Below are 18,214 nucleotides of genomic sequence, written 5' to 3' on the forward strand. Positions count from 1 at the left end.
TCCTGGCGCTAATTGCCAAGCACTGCAAACCTCTCAGGGAGGGTGAATTTATTAAAGACTGTACAAATAAGGCCGGGATAAACACATCTTCAGCTTACCAAATCTCGCCCTCATTCTAAAATGACACCCCTGGCATACAGCATCTTTAAGAAACATATACAGATGTGTTTGAGTGCCCTCTGGTGGTTATCATGTTATCTGTTTACTGTTGAAAGGAAACAAAAGACGTCAGCTCAGACACTAACTTTCAAATGCTAATTGCAAATCCTCTTTTTGTTGTTGCATGGACAATCAAACATATCGTGATTACTTCAACAAAGATTCTTGTTTAAGGTTGTAATTTTATTTTGATATGATACTGTATATGGTTACTGTTCTGCCTTTCAGAAACATATAAAGTGGTTTTCAGGTGCCCTCTTGTGGTTAACATTGTTTGTTGCTATCTCATGAAACCAGATGTCTTTACGTTAATTCAGGTTCTATAAAGTTAATTATTTAATAAAATGTATTTATTCTTTATCCAACCATAGATCCTACTTTTGTTTTATTTTCATGTGCATTCTGGAACAGTGCACCTTGCACAGTATTTGAGAAATCTATCAAAAAAAGACTAAAGGGTGCGTCTTGTATACTGGTACGCCTTATACAGTGCTTTATGCATCTTCCCATCAACTCGATATTTCCAGGCCTGCTGAAGATAAACAACCACAGAGCATGGTGCTGCTACCGCCATGTTTGTCAGTGAGGATGGTGTTTTCATGGTGATGTGCTGTGTTAGTGTGATGCCAAATGTAAAGCTTTGATTCCAGCCTAAAAAGTTCAATTTTGGTCTCGTCTAACCAGAGCACTTTGTTCCACATGTTATTTGTGTCTCCCGTGTGGGTTCTTGCAAACGCTAATCGAGCCTTTTACAGAATGATTTCAGCAAACACTTTCTTCTTGCGACTCTTCCATAAAAAACAGGTGTATGAAGAGTACGAGTCGTTGTCTTGTGCACAGCTTTTCCCACCACAGGTGTGTATGCCTGCAGGTCATCAAATGTGATCATGGGTCTCTTGGTTGCTTCACTGATTAGTTTTCTCATTTTTTGGGATGAAAGTTAAGAGGGACGGCCAGGTTTTGGTAGATTTGCAATGGTTTTCAGTTGGGTGCGAGAACAGGGTGCCAATATTTTTGCAACACCTATTTTTTTCATTGTAAATATAATCTAGAATGTTGAAATAATTTGGTTCCATTTCACGATTGTGTCTCACATGATGTTGATTCGTAGAAATTATTTTCAGTTTTTTAAGCTTGAAGTGCGAAGCCTGAAAAATGGCAATATAAAAAAAAGTTTTTGGGAGTGGGCACTTCTTTCAGTAGCCACTGAAGGCTGATAATTGGCCCCCACAATAATGACAAAATTTTTTGAACCTCACACACTCATTTATGAACCACAGACGTCATCCTTAACCTCAACTTTCTACGAAAAACCATGGAAACCCTTCCGACCCGGGACTGTCCTCCCCAGGATGGCGGTGAATGGAAAGGCCTTCAAGGAAGGCCCTTGGTGTATTTGCGGGTGTGTGTGAGCGTTTCTGAGCAGCAGCAGAATTCAGAGGAAGACTCAGGTGTTTGCTGCCGAGTGGCCACAGACCACAACAAAGCAAAAGACGTGTATAAAAGATGCGAGCGGCAGATTGACCTGAAAACCCTTCACCGTCTTTCATCGCTCCTTTTTGGTCTTTGGTCTTCGGTCATGTTGCCGCCAAGCCGCCTGAGTCTGCTGCTTTTGTTGGGGTCCACCCTGGTGTGGGCATCTCCTCTGGACCCGCATCTCGAGATCAGGAAAGTCCTGGATGACATCTCCAGAGACGTGGTGAGTTGATGGTGTCCCGCAGGGCTCACGCTTAGCACCACTCCAGCTTTGCTTTCGACTTTTACTGCCATATTATTGTCAACTTGTATTTTTATGCGTGTTGTCTTGAAGTGTTTTCCAGGATTTTTGTAGGTATTTGGCCACCTTACACTTTGTTTTTGGCACTGGTGGGGACATTCTTTTCAGGGATCACATAATTTTGGTGGGAACAAAACAATGATTGCTCAATATTGGTGGGGACGCATCCCCTCTATCCATGCCAAAATGATGCCCTTGGCTCATATATTTCATTTAATATGCAAACCTGCGCTGCAGATAATAAATTCTTACCTCATTGGCAATAATATTTGCTCATTTTAAGTATTTTCTTATTCCAAGATTTTTCTGAGTATCAAGGGTAAAAAAATATTTTTCTTAAAATACATGATGAAGTGTGTCGGTCATCTTCTACATGGATTAAACAGAAAGCTAAAATGTATAGTTCTGTAGATTTTCTTATTTTGAGTACCCAATTCTTATTTTACCAGTAAAGCAAGTTTAATCGTTTTAAAACTAGAAATACACAGGTAATAAGCCAAATGTTGTGCCAATGAGGTAAAAAATAATACATATAACATTTGATCTAGTTTCTAGGATAAAATAAATCAATCTTTCTCAAAATAATGAAACATATTTAGCACACAGTAGATTAAGATGCTCATTTTTTACATTGATTTTAAAAAACCAAAACTAAAACAAAATGCTAGGTAGGATACCTTTTCTTATTTTAAGAATTCTATTTTATCAGAAAATCAATCAAATTGTAAAAAAATGAAATAAAAAAACACTACACTTGAAATAGGCGGGGTTTCTGCTAATGGGGTAACATTTTTATTTTATTTTAATATTTGATCTAGTTTCTAGCATAAAATCAAACAATATTTCTTAATATATAGCACACGGTAGATGTTGCTGATTTTCTAAATTGATTAAAAAAATCAAATCAAATAAAAAGCTGGACAGGATAGTTCAACTTATTTTAGGGATGCTTATTTTACCAGAAAAACAAGTTAAATTGTCCTAAAACTAAAGAAAACTACTCTCTTAATCAGCCGGGGTTCCAATAGGGTGAGATTTTTTTATTTTATTTCAACATTTAATCTATTTTTTAGGACAAAATGAAATATTTCTTGAAATAAATAAATGTATCTAGCACACGGTAGATTTAGTCGGTCATTTCTACATAGATTTAAAAACAACTAAAATAAGATGCTGAATCTGATAGTGTTGTTTATTTTTTTATTTTACCATTAAAATAAGTTAAATACTCTTAAAGCTAGAAATTCACTGAAAATCAACTAAATGTTCTGCTAAGTGGTACAAATTAGTCTAGATTTAGTTTATCGGATAAAATGAAACAATTGACCTTAAAATAATCAGATTTATTTAGCACACAATAGCTTTTAATGCTATTTTAATAAACATGTTGTACATAGATTAGAAACAATTAAAATAAGGTGCTGAATTTGATAGTGTTGTTTATTTTAGTATTCATTTCTTATCTTACCACGAAAACAAGTTGAATAGTCTTAAAACTAGAAATTCCCTTAAAATCAACCAAATGTTCTGAAAAGGGGTCCAAATTTGTTTCGCTAGTTGAGTTAAGTCTAGATCTAGTTTCTAGTATATACATATATATATAAAATAAAAAAATACCTTGAGATAATGAAATCTATTTAGCACTCAGTAGCTTATTTTGCTAATATTAATAAATATTTTTCTGCATGGATTAAAGAAAAACTAAAATAACATGCTCTTTTGAATCATTTTTCATATTTAAGGTACACATTTCTTATTTTACCAGTAAAAAAAACTAAAATGGCGTAAAAATACTTTTGAAATCAGCCAAATGTTCTGCCAATGGTGTACGATTCTTTTTAATCTTTTTATTTTAACATTTAATTTAATTTCTTGGATAAAATTATACAATCTTCTTTACAAAATAACTCATCGAGCACACAGGAGATTACTGTATGTTGCTCATTTTAATAAAGATTTTCTGCATGAGTAAAACAAAAAGACAAAAATGAAATGCTGCATCTGCATTGTTTTTCCTATTGTATGTATAAATGTATTATTTTACCATTAACTAGAAATACACTTAAAATTGGTAAGATTTCTTTTAAAATTAATATTAATTTGCAGTATGAGGTTGCTTACCTTTATCCCTATTTTTGAATGATGATTATATAAAAAAAATACAAATCCTCAGGCATTGTCCGAAACTTATTTTTTTTTTTTAAATAAATTAAAGAATAAATAACCTAAATTATTTTGCCCACTTTAAGTATTTTTCTTAAGTATGACCTGACCAGGAAGTCATATATTTTTAAGTATTACCTCAATGGAATATATTTCTTATAATGAGAAAAATAATCGGATGAACGGGATAATTCTATATTTAAATAAGAAATCATATATCGGTGAATAAACTAAACGAACATTTTGACCAACGAGGTAAGAATATTTTTCATTTCAGAAAGAAAGCTCGAAATCAGAATGACTTTTCATTAATCTTTCTTACTTATTTTGCTTCAAATGAGCAAAATAGTCAACCTTATGTAAAAATAATGCAAAAATATATGCAGTATACAGTGCCATAGCCATAGGAATTTCGACCATAAGGATGATCTATAATTTAAAAACAAAAATGCGTCAAAATATCTTCAAACAACAAAACATATAAGTAAAATAAGCAAACATTTATGAAGAATGAAAAAACTCGGAGTGTTTTTTTTATTTTTATTATTTCTCCTTTTTGTACTTAAAATTAGCTAAATCATCAACCATATATATATAATACAATATACAATAACAATAGATGATCTTTATCATTTGAGAAAATATATCAAGATAAAACATCTTCAAATAAGAAAACTTAAATAAAATTAGCAAATATTTTGGTAAATTAAGTGCGTATTTTGGGTGGGTAGAAAGAAAGTCCGAAATCAGAATTAATCCTTTAATTTTTCATTTCATTTTTTGGCTTTCATGGGCAAAATAATCAAACACATATACAATACAAGGCAATCCACAATATACCAGGGATTTCCAACATGGTTCCAGTAGAAACCAGGTAACCCCCTCAGAGCATCTGAGCAGCCTGTGAGCTGGTTCACGACTGATGGGTCATAGTGATTTTCCAGGAAAAGTGATTTCTAAATTGCATGATAAATCACTACTATGATCAATGTCTTAGTGGTTGACTGTTCTTATTTCAACCCTTCTTCTAGTAAATACAACCCCGTAATAACACTGTAATAGCATTGCAATAACGTAGTAATACTGTAAGTTGCTGATGCATTTCAGTTCCCCTAGAATCATGACAACCAAAGGAATTTTGTCAATAAGGATGATCATTACTATTTGAGATACAAAAAAAATCTTCAGATAGGAAAACCTTTACAGCTGTAGAAAAAGGCTGAAACCAGAATGAGTGTTTTGTTTACAACATGGCTCTATACTTGTTTTTCACTTGTGTGCGTTTCATGTTCCAGGACCTGAAAACCGGAATCGTCGTCGATCCCTTCGACAAAGTCCTCAATAGCCTCAGAGAGTGTCAGGTAAGAAAAACAACATCAACGCAGGAACCGCTTTCATCAGGGCCTGAACCCGAAGGCTGGCATTCTGACCCGGTTTTCTCCCCTCTTCAGAACCGAGAGGAAGTCAACCTGACCCAGACGGTTCTGGACGTGTACCATCGAATCTTGCTGAACATCCGCGACAACACCACCCGCTTGATGGACAAGCTCGACAATGGTCGTCAGGAGCGCTTGAGGAGCAACGTGGACCGCCTGACCCGAAAACTGCGCCATCTCCGTATCCAACTGGGGAACAGACAATGCAAAGACACCAGTAAAATCCGGCAGGAGCTCGAGCACATCAAGGTGGGAACCAGTGAGCTTTCTGGAACCAGTAAAAAAGCACACAGACGACCAGTCACACATACAATCACAGTAATGGACCTACCATGCAATTTTTAGGATGTGGGAGGAAACTAAAATACCAGAGGAAAACCCACTCAGGCACAGGGAGGATATGCAAACTCCATATAGGCTGAAATTGGAGGGCAGACTTCTGACCCAGCTCAGAGATATTTTTTTGTTTTTGAAAATCACAAAGGGCGACCATTTTGATATACAGTATTTTCATAACTATAAGGCACACCTAAAATCCCCCAAATTGTCTTTAATCATACATTATTATTGGTAATCCGGACGCTGCCCTACATTCGTCTGGAATCTCGTCCGTAAGTTAAAATTGTTCGTAAGTTGAGTTTAACTTACTTTTGGAAGTGCGCTTCAGGAGGTCCTCCACAGAAAAGTGGCCGAAAAAAAGGGTTCCGGCCATTTTCTCAACCGCATTAAGCTTTCTTATTCCACTTCAATTTCAAAAGAAACGTCTCACCTTTTCTTTACGCTTTACTCCCACCATATTGAATGGATGCACGTGATATTAAACAATAAAAACATCACAGTTCTGGAGATACGGTATACAGTATTATGTTTACACACAAACTAGAAAGAGTAATGATATCACAGCGCCACCACACGCCGGTAGCGGCGGAACGAATCACTACAGCACTGTCCTCTACTCGGAAAACGGTGCACAATACAAACTCTAACTTAAAGCCATGTCCGGTTATTTTAAGGCATCCCGAAAAAAATTGTCATACCGTTTTACATAAGTCGAATGGTTGTAAGCAGGGGAGCGTCTATATACCAATTAAAGCATCAACAAAAAATCTGAAGAGCCGTTCGGGAGACAAAAGATTATTTTTAGCGAGTCAACCCAAAAGAGGGTTCTCTATGAAGAGCCAATATTCCCTTAACTACCGCACAATGCTAAATTCCAAATCTGTTCTGATGTCGTTTTCTTTCGATTAAATCTACAAGGATAGAAAAAGCAGATCATCCATAAGGGTTGTGAGAATCAAAGAACGGTAACATTATTGAAAAACAATGACAATGATGAAAACAGTGCGTAGTAACGGTGAGGGATAATGGTCAAAATAACTAACTGACATCCTATGAAATCTCCTTTGCAGGTGTTCACTATTAACACCCGAACAGATGTATCAATCCTTAAAATGAGGAAAAAGACATCAAAGCATTTTGAACTTGTTAGGTGAACGGGAAAGGGCTGTACAAAAAGCCAGTGCCAATTTCCGAATATTATCGTAAAGCCTGAGCCCTTTGTTTTTTATAAAATCTAGGTTAAAAAATGCAGATCCACCTAAAAACAAAAAACAGCATCGTTATAGTTTGATAGTGGAAATGATGTAAACAGTGCATAATAGTCAAAATAACGAACAGCAATGAGGGATAATGGTCAAAATAACGAACTGGCATCCTATGGAATCTCCTTTGCAGGTGACGAATGTTAGAAACAGAATAAACTTATCAGACACGAACGAGATGACGGAAGTGAAAATAAAGTAAGAGGCAAAAGCAAAGACAGCGAAAGAAGAGGAAGGAAAAGTGATTTATTTTGGGACTTTCTCAGTGCAGCCCCTAAAAGTAGCTCAGTTTTCCTCCCTGTGGCCTTGTTAGCGCATTTTCACTACCACAAACACAATTAAGATGGACAACTAGCTAACTGTTAGTTTGTAACACTCACACATTCGAATACACAATATAATCACATCACACGCACAATTAATCATACATTTTGATTAGCATACGTCTGCCTCACATACACACACTTAAAAGTACCGTATTTTCCAGACTATAAGGCGCACGTAAAAAACCACAAATTGACAAGAAATTTGACAATGCGTCTAGCTTACTAATAAATACAGTGGACAACATTGGAAATGCATAGTTACAATTAAAGTATACTACTGTACATATTCCGCGAGATCAGCTTCCCTGCCGAGGCTGCTGCCACCCGACCGCCGATAAGCGGAAGAAAATCTATGGATGAATAGACGATACTACGTATGATAACTGTTTTACCTTTGAGAAACATATAGAGTGGTCCCTCTCATGCTTCACATTTTAATCGTACAAACATGCTTGTTACATTTCAACCAATGATTCATCAATGGTCGAAATGTCACAAGTATGTTTGAAAATTCAATTGAAAAATACCCCAAAAAATAAATTGATAAATGAATTGATAAAAAAAAATAGTAAATAAAACGTAAAAAAAGCATGATGAGGGAAACAATATTACAATTATAAGTTTCTAGAATAGAACAGAATATACCTTAATGTCATTGTTACAAAATGGCTTGAACATATTGTGACAACACAATTGGACGTGGCACTCCAGTTTCACATTTAACAGTGAGGATAAAAGAAAACAAAGAAGATAAAGGGACAAAGAAGATAAGGTTATAATTTACACAATATTTACACAAGAAATGTGGGCATGTAGGATGTTACATACAGTTTTGGGATTCTGAGGATATATCTGTTTTTTTTTCCGTTATTTATATCTTTCAGGACGACTTTCTGTTTCCTCCTTTATGTAACATTTGTTTCTGGCACTGTAAAAACAGTGTGATAGTGGGATCAAAATCGAATGCTTTTCTAGTATGTCATCTGTATCGCTGGTGGTCTTGTGGTTGAGTGTTGGCGCTCTCACCGCTGTAACCTGGATTCAATTCCCGTTGCCTGTTATAAGAAATTGGTCGGTGACGTTTTCCGATTGATCGATCAATGCATAAACACGGTAGTAAATTGTAAAACTTAATGGAGTGATGCACACATACGAATACTGTTGACATTTCTAATGTTATCAACCATAGATTGCGATATGTAAGGTGCACCAGGTTATAAGGCACACTGTCCAATTTATTCCCAATTTAGTGTTTAAGGTGTGCCTTATAGTCTGGAAAATACGGTAGTTACATTTGTCTTACATACCATTCAAGTACCTTCCGTTGTCAGAACGAGAACAGACGGTAGACCCAAACGCGTAACGTTTCACAACAAACTTTATTGTGGAAGTCAGGCGCGGGGAAAAAACACCAGCAATTCGGCGATCGCTGAACATGAGGAGCAGGGAGCTCATGGGATCGGAGTGTGGTCGGAAGACGGAAACGAGTTGAGCAGCCGGGACGGGAGATCAGAGCGTGGTCGGTGGGCAGAAACAAGTCGGGCAGCCGGGGCGGGAGATCAGAGCGTGGTCGGAGGAAGGAAAAAGTCAGGGAGCTGGAGACGATTGGAAAGCCAGGGGCAGACGAGCAGGATACAGGAGAGGACGGGACGGGACGGACGGGGGCCAGAGTCAAAAAGTGCTTGCCTTGCATGTGCAGAGGTTCGCAGACGGACTCACAAGGAGTGAATGGAAGCTTTGAGTTTAAATAGGAGGGAAACCAATGAGGAAACGAGCAGCAGCTGGAGCCAAACGAGCGGGCACATGTGAGGGTAATGGGCAATCATGACATTTGTAAGTTTAGTCCTGCTCTTTGAGGACAGCCATTAAGCTTATGTGGCCCTCAGTGAAAATGTCTTTGACACCCTTGATGTAGCATCTTGTAGCATGTGAGTCTTTCCATTGAAAACACGTCGTCTTTAAATTGAAGTTGAATTATTCTATGTCCATCTTTGTGTTCATGTCCAGGTGGATGACTTGATGTTCCAGAAGAGCGCGCTTTCTCAATTCCTGGAGGTATACAACATGGCCACTAAGATTGGCTCGATTGCTTCGGCCCCACCCACCGAGGCATCCCCGTGATTTTTTTAGTTATTTTAAATTTGAATTTATTCCTTTATTTAATTCCCTCCTGTATTTTAATTTATTCCTGCCAGCGAAACTACAGAAACATTTTTTTTTATCAGTTTGTCTGTCCGTGTTTATTTATTTATTTCGTTGTGGGTCGTCTTTCAATAAAAGCATATATCCTAAGTTCATGTTTTTTATTTCTGCAGTTCCTTCGAAATTGAAACAATATACTTTCACTTTATCTTTGACTCAGTGTTGTTTCCTTTTTGTATTTACCAGTAAGAAATTTCCCTTGTGCTGAAGGGACTTTTTCAATCTTCCCATTGCTGCATGATGCATGTTCTTAAAGAGAACTGGGTTTTTTTTTTCGCATCCTAGTGGTAAGAACAAGTAAATTCATTAAAAACAATATTGATTTAAATAAAATTAAAGTAGACAACGATACAGGGACATCTAGAGAAACGCTGTCCCTTTAATGCTCCATTCGTTTCATTTTTTAATGAAATCCAATCATATATTCTCAGCTTTTCTGTGGTGTGAAATGTCATCATCACCATCTACTGTTTAGGAGTGTGACTGACCCTCAGGTATATTTTTGCCATGGCAAAATGTATTTATTCCAAACCCAACAGAAAATTCCATGAACAACGCAATATCGCCTAAAACTTCAGTTCACTCTAAATTCAGGCAAATTTGTACGTCCAGCTGTTTTTGTTTAGCATGACGAGTTAATCGCTAACCTAACTGCCCTGAAACATGTATAACGTTGCGTGTTTAGTGTGTTAGCAAAAAATATAAAGTGTTATTAATAACATTTTATAACTCTACTTTATAAATTTAGCTCATTGATTAAAGTGTCCTCGGATTGTTGAGTACTCTTGCTTCACTTGTGTATCCTTCAATCCGGTGTTTATATTTCGACCTATAAAATGAAAATAAATAGCACAGAGTATGCAGAATTTCTCCTCATGGAGATATTCTCCTTTTGTGAATACTCGCGTCCAAGCTGAATTTACAGCTGTAGAATGAAATACTGAAACCAGGAAGTCAGCTTTTATGCACATGTTTGGTTGTGTGTCACTTTGATAGAAAATGGTAGGCAGTACGTGGTGATGGGAGTGTGGTATATGCAGGAGGAAAAAACCAACACAGTCAATAGGGAAAACATAAGCACAGAATTTACGGTAGAAGTGCGCTGAATTTTGGTCTTTTATGTGTAAATATAGTTTCACAATACACCATGCATGTAGGAAAAAAGAAAATGTCTTGGGCTTTTCCCAGATATTGAGACAAAATGGACATGGAGTGTCTCTCCCCGAGTGTCATTTTGCAAGCTCAAATGATTGCACAAGCCAAGATATCTAAAGGATTTACCGCAGGTGGTGTACATGTTTTCTTCTTTTTTTTGGATGTGGTTATTTTAAAGCAGTTTTAGGGGGTTGGCTCTAAGTGAGTATATGTTGTAATTTCTAACCTGACAATTACTTTCAAAGTATAGTTTATAGTGTCATTGATTTGTGGAGTAACTAAATTCCTATTTTGAATTCAGTAACTAGTAACTGTAACTATTTATTGTTTTCCAGTCACGTGGTTTCCATTCATCTGGAATTTCTCCAGTTCAAGAAATTCAAAAGATGTACCTCTGACCTCGTGATTTCCTTTTCGTTTCCATTCCATCACGCAGACACACTCACGCAATTGTGCATTGTGTGGGTCAGTTTTCTTTGTGTGTGTGGGTGGTGGTGGGGGGGTGGTCCTCTCACCTTGTCATCTGTAAACTCTGGTGCATTAAAGGAAATTCTCAACCACATTTTCACACTTAAATCATCACGACAACTTGTGTCTGCCTGTGGTCTTTTAAACGCGAGACTTTGCTGTCGAGTCCACATATCTTCGCATCCACGCCGGCAACGATTTGGGACCCCGTTTGGGAATCGAACCCGCACGCTCGAGAGTTGCGTTGAAGATGGTTGCCATGGCGAGAGCGATGCTCGGTGTGTGCGTCTACTTGAGTGTTGGTCGCGTCAGGACTTCTCCAGATGAAGATGAAGTGAAGATGAACAAAGCCATACAAGGCCTACTGCAGCTTTATGTGAGTACGCGCACGTGGACACCGGTGTTGGGCGAGTTACTGAAAGTAGTCGCAGTTACTAGTGACTTTATTTTAAAATTACAGCGTATAACCTGACCCCCTAAAACTGCTTAAAAATAGCCATATTGTAAAATAAATACAAGAAAACATGTGGGAGCATAGAAGGCCTCATATTTCCTGGTTTGTGCAATCATGAGAGCTCGAAAAACTGAGACACTCCATGTCCATTATATTTTTTTTTGTCTTCAAACCACACAAAGATTTCCATCACCACTTCTTGGTAATGTCCAAGAGGTTTTCTTCTTTTCTCTAGCCATAGTACTATGCAAGGTGGCACGGCGGATAAGCGGTTAGCATGTCTGCGGCAAAGATCTGAGATCAGAGGATCAACTCCAGCCTAACTTTGAGGAGTTTGCATGTTCTCCGGTGAACTCCAATATTCCCAAAAACATGCATGTCAGGTTAATTGGCCGGTCCAAATTGTACCTAGGTGTGAATTGTACCTAGGTGTTGCCTACCCACTGCCCAAAGATGGCTCTGATGGGCTCCAGCACTAGTGAGGATAAGTGGCGCGGATAATGGGTGGATGAATAGTGTTATGCAAAAAAGTAAAAAGACCAAAATTCAGCGCCTGGCACTGAAAATTCTACATTCACGTTTGCCCTTTTATTTTCGTTGTTTCTGTATAAGCCACACCCTCTCCCCACTTGCTGCCTACCATTCGCTACTGTTCACACACAACCAGATACATGCATATAAACTGACCCTCTGATTTCAGTATTTTATTTTACAGTTGTAAATACAGTTTGGATGTGAGTATATACGGTAGGGAGAATATCAGTAAGGAGAAATAACGCATCCTTGGACTCTGTACTCGAGACGGCGCCACTGTAACGTTACGGTAGATATAAAGAGGGTTGCATATTATCACGTGAGCGAAGGAGCCGCCGTCAAAGAACAGAAGCTTTTGTAAACCATGATCTGCTTTTATAAGAGTAACGGTGTCAGGCACCATGTTGTAACAGCAGATGAGTTACAAAATGTTAATAATAACGTGTTACAGTTCTCGTTACCGAAAAAAGTAATTGCGTTCCAGGAACACGGTACAAAGGAACTCCCAACACTGGTGGACAAAAACACTCTTTAAACGTCTTTAAATGTCCGAAAACTTTATAATAAGTGTGTTTTTGTGTGTGTTTGTGTGTTACACTTTTGTGTTAGCAGACGATTCCAGCCAAAGAACGTTTCAACGGTCACCCCATCTTCTCCAGAGATGTGCTAGCCACCAAAGTGGAGGTAAAAATTCATCGTTCGCCTAGCTTTTCTTCAACTTGTGGCGGCTAACATGACAAATTTAAAGGGACACTGTGTCATATCGGACCATTAGATGTCGCTGTATTGTCTAGCACAGGGGTGTTAAACTCATTTTTTTACATGGTAGAAAAAACATTCTTACGGGGGCTACATGAATGAATGGCATAGCCGGAGGGCTGAGGGGCTTTTCAGAGGCTCACAATTAAATTATAATTCAAGGATGTAGGATTTGATTATGATTTTTTTTTTTGTTATTTTTTCCTTGATATATTTTTCCCTTCCCTAAGATTTCCTCTTTTGTAGGGTTTATCAATTTCAAATTTGTAAAAAAGAAAAGCGAAAGCAAAAAAGCAATTGCATTAATTCCCACTATTGCAGTCATATTCCTAAGTCGGGTGAACTGGAGTGGCGCCTGGCTTTGGCAACATCCAGTGGACATATTTAAAACTGCAGGTTGTTGTTTGATGTGATGCGTTTGTTTTTCTCCTGAGCCTTTCTCAGTATTGTCACAGGCCAGATTAAATCTGATTTGCCTTGCTCTAATATTTAACCGAAGCATGTTGTGAAATGGCGGGTGTCCACTCCCATTTGCAGGGCATTATCTCCATCTACAGATAAGGAGTGTAATTGCTCCTCAGTTCTTTTTTAAAAATGTCTTATCATTATCTTGAAAAGGCAAAGGCACATGAGCCACTGAAAAGGGTTGCGACCAGCCAGTTGAGAAACACTGATCTGTCGAATGACTCCATTGAACAGTCTATGCCAGGGGTCTCCAACGTAGTGCCTGCGGGCACAATGTAGCCTCCTTAGAACACCTTATTAGCGGACAGGTTCTGAAAATAGCTCACCAGTCATTGCGATTTTCTAGTAAATTTTTTGACTGACTTGATGTTTTAGTGGCAGCACGGCAGCACAGTGGTTAGCGCGTGTGCGGCACAATTCTTAGATCATGAGCTTGAACCTTTCTGTGTGGAGTTTGCATGTTCTCCTCAAGCTTGTGTGGGTTTCCTCCGGGCACTCTTATTTTCCCCACATTCCACAAAAACATGCATGTGAGGTTAACTGGCCCCTCCGAATTGTCCCTAGGTGTGAATGAGCGAGTGAGTTGTCTGTCTCTGTGTGCCATGCGATTGGCTGGCAACCAGTTCAGGGTGTCGCCTGCCCACTGCCTGAAGACAGCTGGGATGGGCTCCAGTACCCCCGCGACCCTACTGTGGAAAAGTGGTGCAGATAATGGATGGATGGAAGGATGGATGGATGATGTTTTAGTGGTTGGTTTAATTTCTAATGTGTCAATCTGGTAATGACATAGTCTATCTATCTACCTTGGTCTTATACCTCAAGAGGGGTGATGACAGTAATAACAAGTATGTCAAATAATTGGTAGGCCTTAGCGCCAATCAGTAACAAAAAGTACCTCTCAGCTCTAAAAAGACTGGTGATCCCTGGTCTACGTGTTTTAGGCGAGGACCATGATGATGTCGGCGGTGCTGCAGACGTATGAGGAGCTGCTTGGGCGCATGTTGAAGGACCTGCCTGGACCTTCGGTGCCTACCGCCGGCTCTACGCCCGTCCCGAGCATCGAATGCAGCGCTGCCTCGATAGTGGACACTCGGGCACAGCTCAATCATCTGCTGAAACTCGTGCAGGATCTGAGGAAGGATCGCTATCAGGCACAGGACAAACTTCTCGAATGGCTGCACAAGCTTAAAGACCTTCAGGTATGACACAGACCTTATTTTCAGTTTTCAGTCATCAAAAATGACATTGATTACATGCACTTTTTAAACTTAAAGTTGTACATACAACTAGTGAAACGATGCATAATTTAATTTCAAAATAAATCAATACTCTTTAAAGGGTTATTTAATTTTATTATACACAATACATTTAACAAATTTGGATCATTTAGAACAGGGGAGGGCAAACCTTTAAGTTGCCGGCCATAGTGGGTAGAAATTTGGTCGAAAAGAGAAGAATGTTTGATTGATTAGATTTTTTTTTTATCTACCGATACAAGTTCTCAAATCTGATACCTAGACGATACATAAGAAAAAAAATAATGTAGGCCTATCCAAATGTTCTCATTTGCGTATGAACATTTATGCAGACAGTACCATGTTTGTAAAATCATTAATTTTATAAAAAATATTTTGAGACACTCAAAATAATATAATAAAATATAATAATAACAATAATAATAATTATTATATATATATATATATATATATATATATATATATATATATATATATATATATATATATATATATATATATATATATATATATATATATCTTTTTATTTTCATTTTATTTTTTTATGCCCCTCTTTTAAGCAATAAATATCATAACATGCATTAAAGAACTTAAAATCAGAAAGTTGTGCATGCCATTTGATAAATATCTTGACAAACCACATAAAAACACCTTAAGAAAACAAACACTAAGGGACACTGGGGACAAGTTCACGATCCTCGGTTTACGAATCGCTAACCACCAGGGTTGTTGGGGCAACACTTCCTGTGGTGTGTCTTGGGCAAGTCCAGCCTGGCGGTACCCAAATCTCTCCAGGCTGACAGGGGACAATAGTGGTACCAAAACAACTTTTATATTAGTAGTTCTTTTTTACCATCATAGACATTGTTATTTTGCTGTAACCCTTTTTCTTGAGCAGGCCGGAAAAAAAGCTTTGTGGGCCGTATGGCCGCAGTTTTCCCACCCTTAATTTAGAATGAACATGTGTTAATGAAGGTTATTTAACAAATGAAAACACTAAAATAATTGGAAAAGATCATATCAAATATTTTATATTTTACAGTTATATTTAAATTTATTACTAATAACAAAATTGGAAAAATGTAAACTGTTGTGATTAAATAAAAATAATACACCCTAGCATCACCCTAATCAATATTGATCAGTATTTTAGTTAAATCAAATAATATAGTAATTTAAATCCTTTATTAAATTTGAACATTAGCTATTAAATACTGTAAACATATATCATACCTGTTTATCTTAAGACACTAATAACAAATACTTGAAAACTCTCAAGACCATATGCCATCTAAGGAAAATGTAATAATGTTTACTAAAATAATAATGACTTTAATTAATAAGAATATGTATCAGAAAGTTTATAGTTTAATAGAGATCAAAGAGAGAAGACATAAAAAAAATGTGATCTTGCAAGGAGAACAGGAGAGAGAGCCCATACCTCACATAGGAAATTCCAACCATTTTTAGAAACCCTCCCCTGAACTGTACTTGCCCAAGACACACCACAGGAAATGGTGCCCCTACTACCCAAGTGGTTAAAGGATACAACCAACCAACCATTGGTTACCAAAAAAGATTCGCTTGAAGGGGTGGGGAAATCAAACAACAGCAACAATATTGGCACATAGTGAGAACGATGTAAACAGTTTATCGTACTAAAAACAATGAAAAAAAGTGAGGTATAATAGTCAAAACAATAAACTAGCATTCTAGCGATCTAGTGTCAATATTAAAAACAGAATCAACTTATCATTTGTTCACAAAATGTATATATATTCATGAACCAGAACAGAATCAGGACCCAAACGCGTGAGGTTTCTCACACAAGCCTTTTATTTTACGGGAAATGGGGAGTCATGCACATTAGGCAGCAGTTTGGCATTAAATGATAGGAAGCCAGAGGCTGACAAGATCGATACCAATTGCCCGAGTAGATATCCGAAAGATGGGGTTGATACCAGACAGGACGGGACGGACAGGATTGATAATGAAACAGGACATCGAAAATAAACAGGACAAACTAGACGGGAACGAAAACTGGAGAGAATAATAAACAGGACAAAAATAGACGGGAACGAAACTGGAAACCGATCTTAAACAGGAAAAAAAAAATCAGGAACAATACCGGACTGGCAATACGAACAGGAAACAGGACCGAGTCAAAACCCACATCTTGCGGGGCAGAGGTTCGTTGATGGACTGACAAAGGAGGAGTGAGAGCACTGAGCTTAAATAGACGGAAAGCCAATCTGTCAACGTCTTAGGCATCGATACCGATCACCCTCCACAAACTAATCATTTTGACGTTTCCTTTAACAAGTGACTTGCGGTGACCTTTGACTTTCATTCTCCTCCAATAGCAAATAACTTAACAGGTACTCTCTTTTCCCCAGATGGACAGCCTGACGGTTCAGAGCAAAGCATTGTGGGAATTACCCTGGCTGTATGAAGAGGCCAACTCCTTGGCAGAGCGTGCCCGAGCAGGATCATCACGGCGTCGAAGACAAACGCCACGACGCCGTCAACTCAGAAATCGCGTTTGACAGAATCGACGAATATTCGCACACAAACATATATTTAGCGCGCCTGTGTATTTATGATCATATTTAAAGCTCTATTTGTGATGAATGATGAAGCTATTTATTGATTGCCACGTAATAAACATGGTATGAATCTATTAGCTGCTGGCATTTTTCTTCTCACTTTAACCGTAAAACGAAAGCGAGCAGAGTGGAGGGGAAACATGCGCTTCTCTGAAGAAAAAAGAGAAAACACCCACCGATGTGGTAGGAATCGTTTTGCGAGAAACGATTCACAAGAAGTTTGACAGGAAGTGACATCGCGGCCGGCTGCTGCTGTCGGGCACACAAAAAGGAGAAGTAAAGTTAGCCTTCAGAATTCGATCTCAATTTTGCAGTATGTACGCATAAAAGCAGTGACGTTCAGTAGGGGTGGGCGATACTGGGAATTTTGGTATCGATCCAAAACAAGGAATTACATGGTAGTACCGATACTGAACCGATACCCATAGTTTTTGCAAAAAAAAAAAAGTTCATGATCATTGAATATTAAACCCTTACCCCCTTACGTAAGTTTATCTATTCATCCATTATCTGCACCGCTTATCCTCAGTAGGGTCACGGGGTTGCTGGAGCCATCTTCGGGCAGTGGGCAGGGGAGACCCTGAACTGGTTGCCAGCCAGTCACAGAGACAGACACTTTACTCGTTCATTCACACCCAGAGACAATTTGAACCGGCCAATTAACCCAACATGCATGTTTTTAGAATGTACCCAAGCACGGGGGAGAACATGCAAACTCCGCACAGGAAGGCTGGTAGCTGGATTTGAACCCATGAACTTCAGAACCATGCCGCTGAGGCGCTAACCACTCAGCTGCCGTGCACCCTGAGTTAGTTTAGAATTTCAATAAACACACTTAAAAGGTTTTAAGCAA

General features: G+C 38.1%; 1 protein-coding gene and 1 pseudogene across 2 annotated transcripts; both read left to right on the forward strand.

The window, feature by feature from the left end:
* Positions 1–1,474: 1,474 nt before the first annotated feature.
* LOC148356841 (uncharacterized) lies at positions 1,475–9,583 on the forward strand (annotated as a pseudogene).
* Positions 9,584–11,413: 1,830 nt separating this feature from the next.
* Positions 11,414–17,435, forward strand: ifng1 (interferon gamma 1). Of its 2 annotated transcripts, none has more exons than XM_088347277.1 (4): positions 11,414–11,663; positions 12,885–12,959; positions 14,441–14,698; positions 17,152–17,435. In XM_088347277.1, the coding sequence occupies exons 1-4, from the start codon at positions 11,538–11,540 to the stop codon at positions 17,299–17,301; spliced, it is 609 nt and encodes a 202-aa protein (XP_088203403.1). In that variant the 5' UTR covers positions 11,414–11,537; the 3' UTR covers positions 17,302–17,435. The 2 variants fall into 2 exon arrangements, with proteins under 2 accessions (XP_088203403.1, XP_088203404.1); XM_088347278.1 differs by having other exon boundaries at positions 12,888–12,959.
* The last annotated feature ends 779 nt before the right edge of the window (positions 17,436–18,214 follow it).

The sequence above is a fragment of the Urocampus carinirostris genome, chromosome 11, assembly GCF_059441175.1.
Source record: "Urocampus carinirostris isolate Australia breed hairy pipefish chromosome 11, RoL_Ucar_1.0, whole genome shotgun sequence".
In the NCBI taxonomy this organism is placed as follows: Eukaryota; Metazoa; Chordata; class Actinopteri; order Syngnathiformes; family Syngnathidae; genus Urocampus; species Urocampus carinirostris.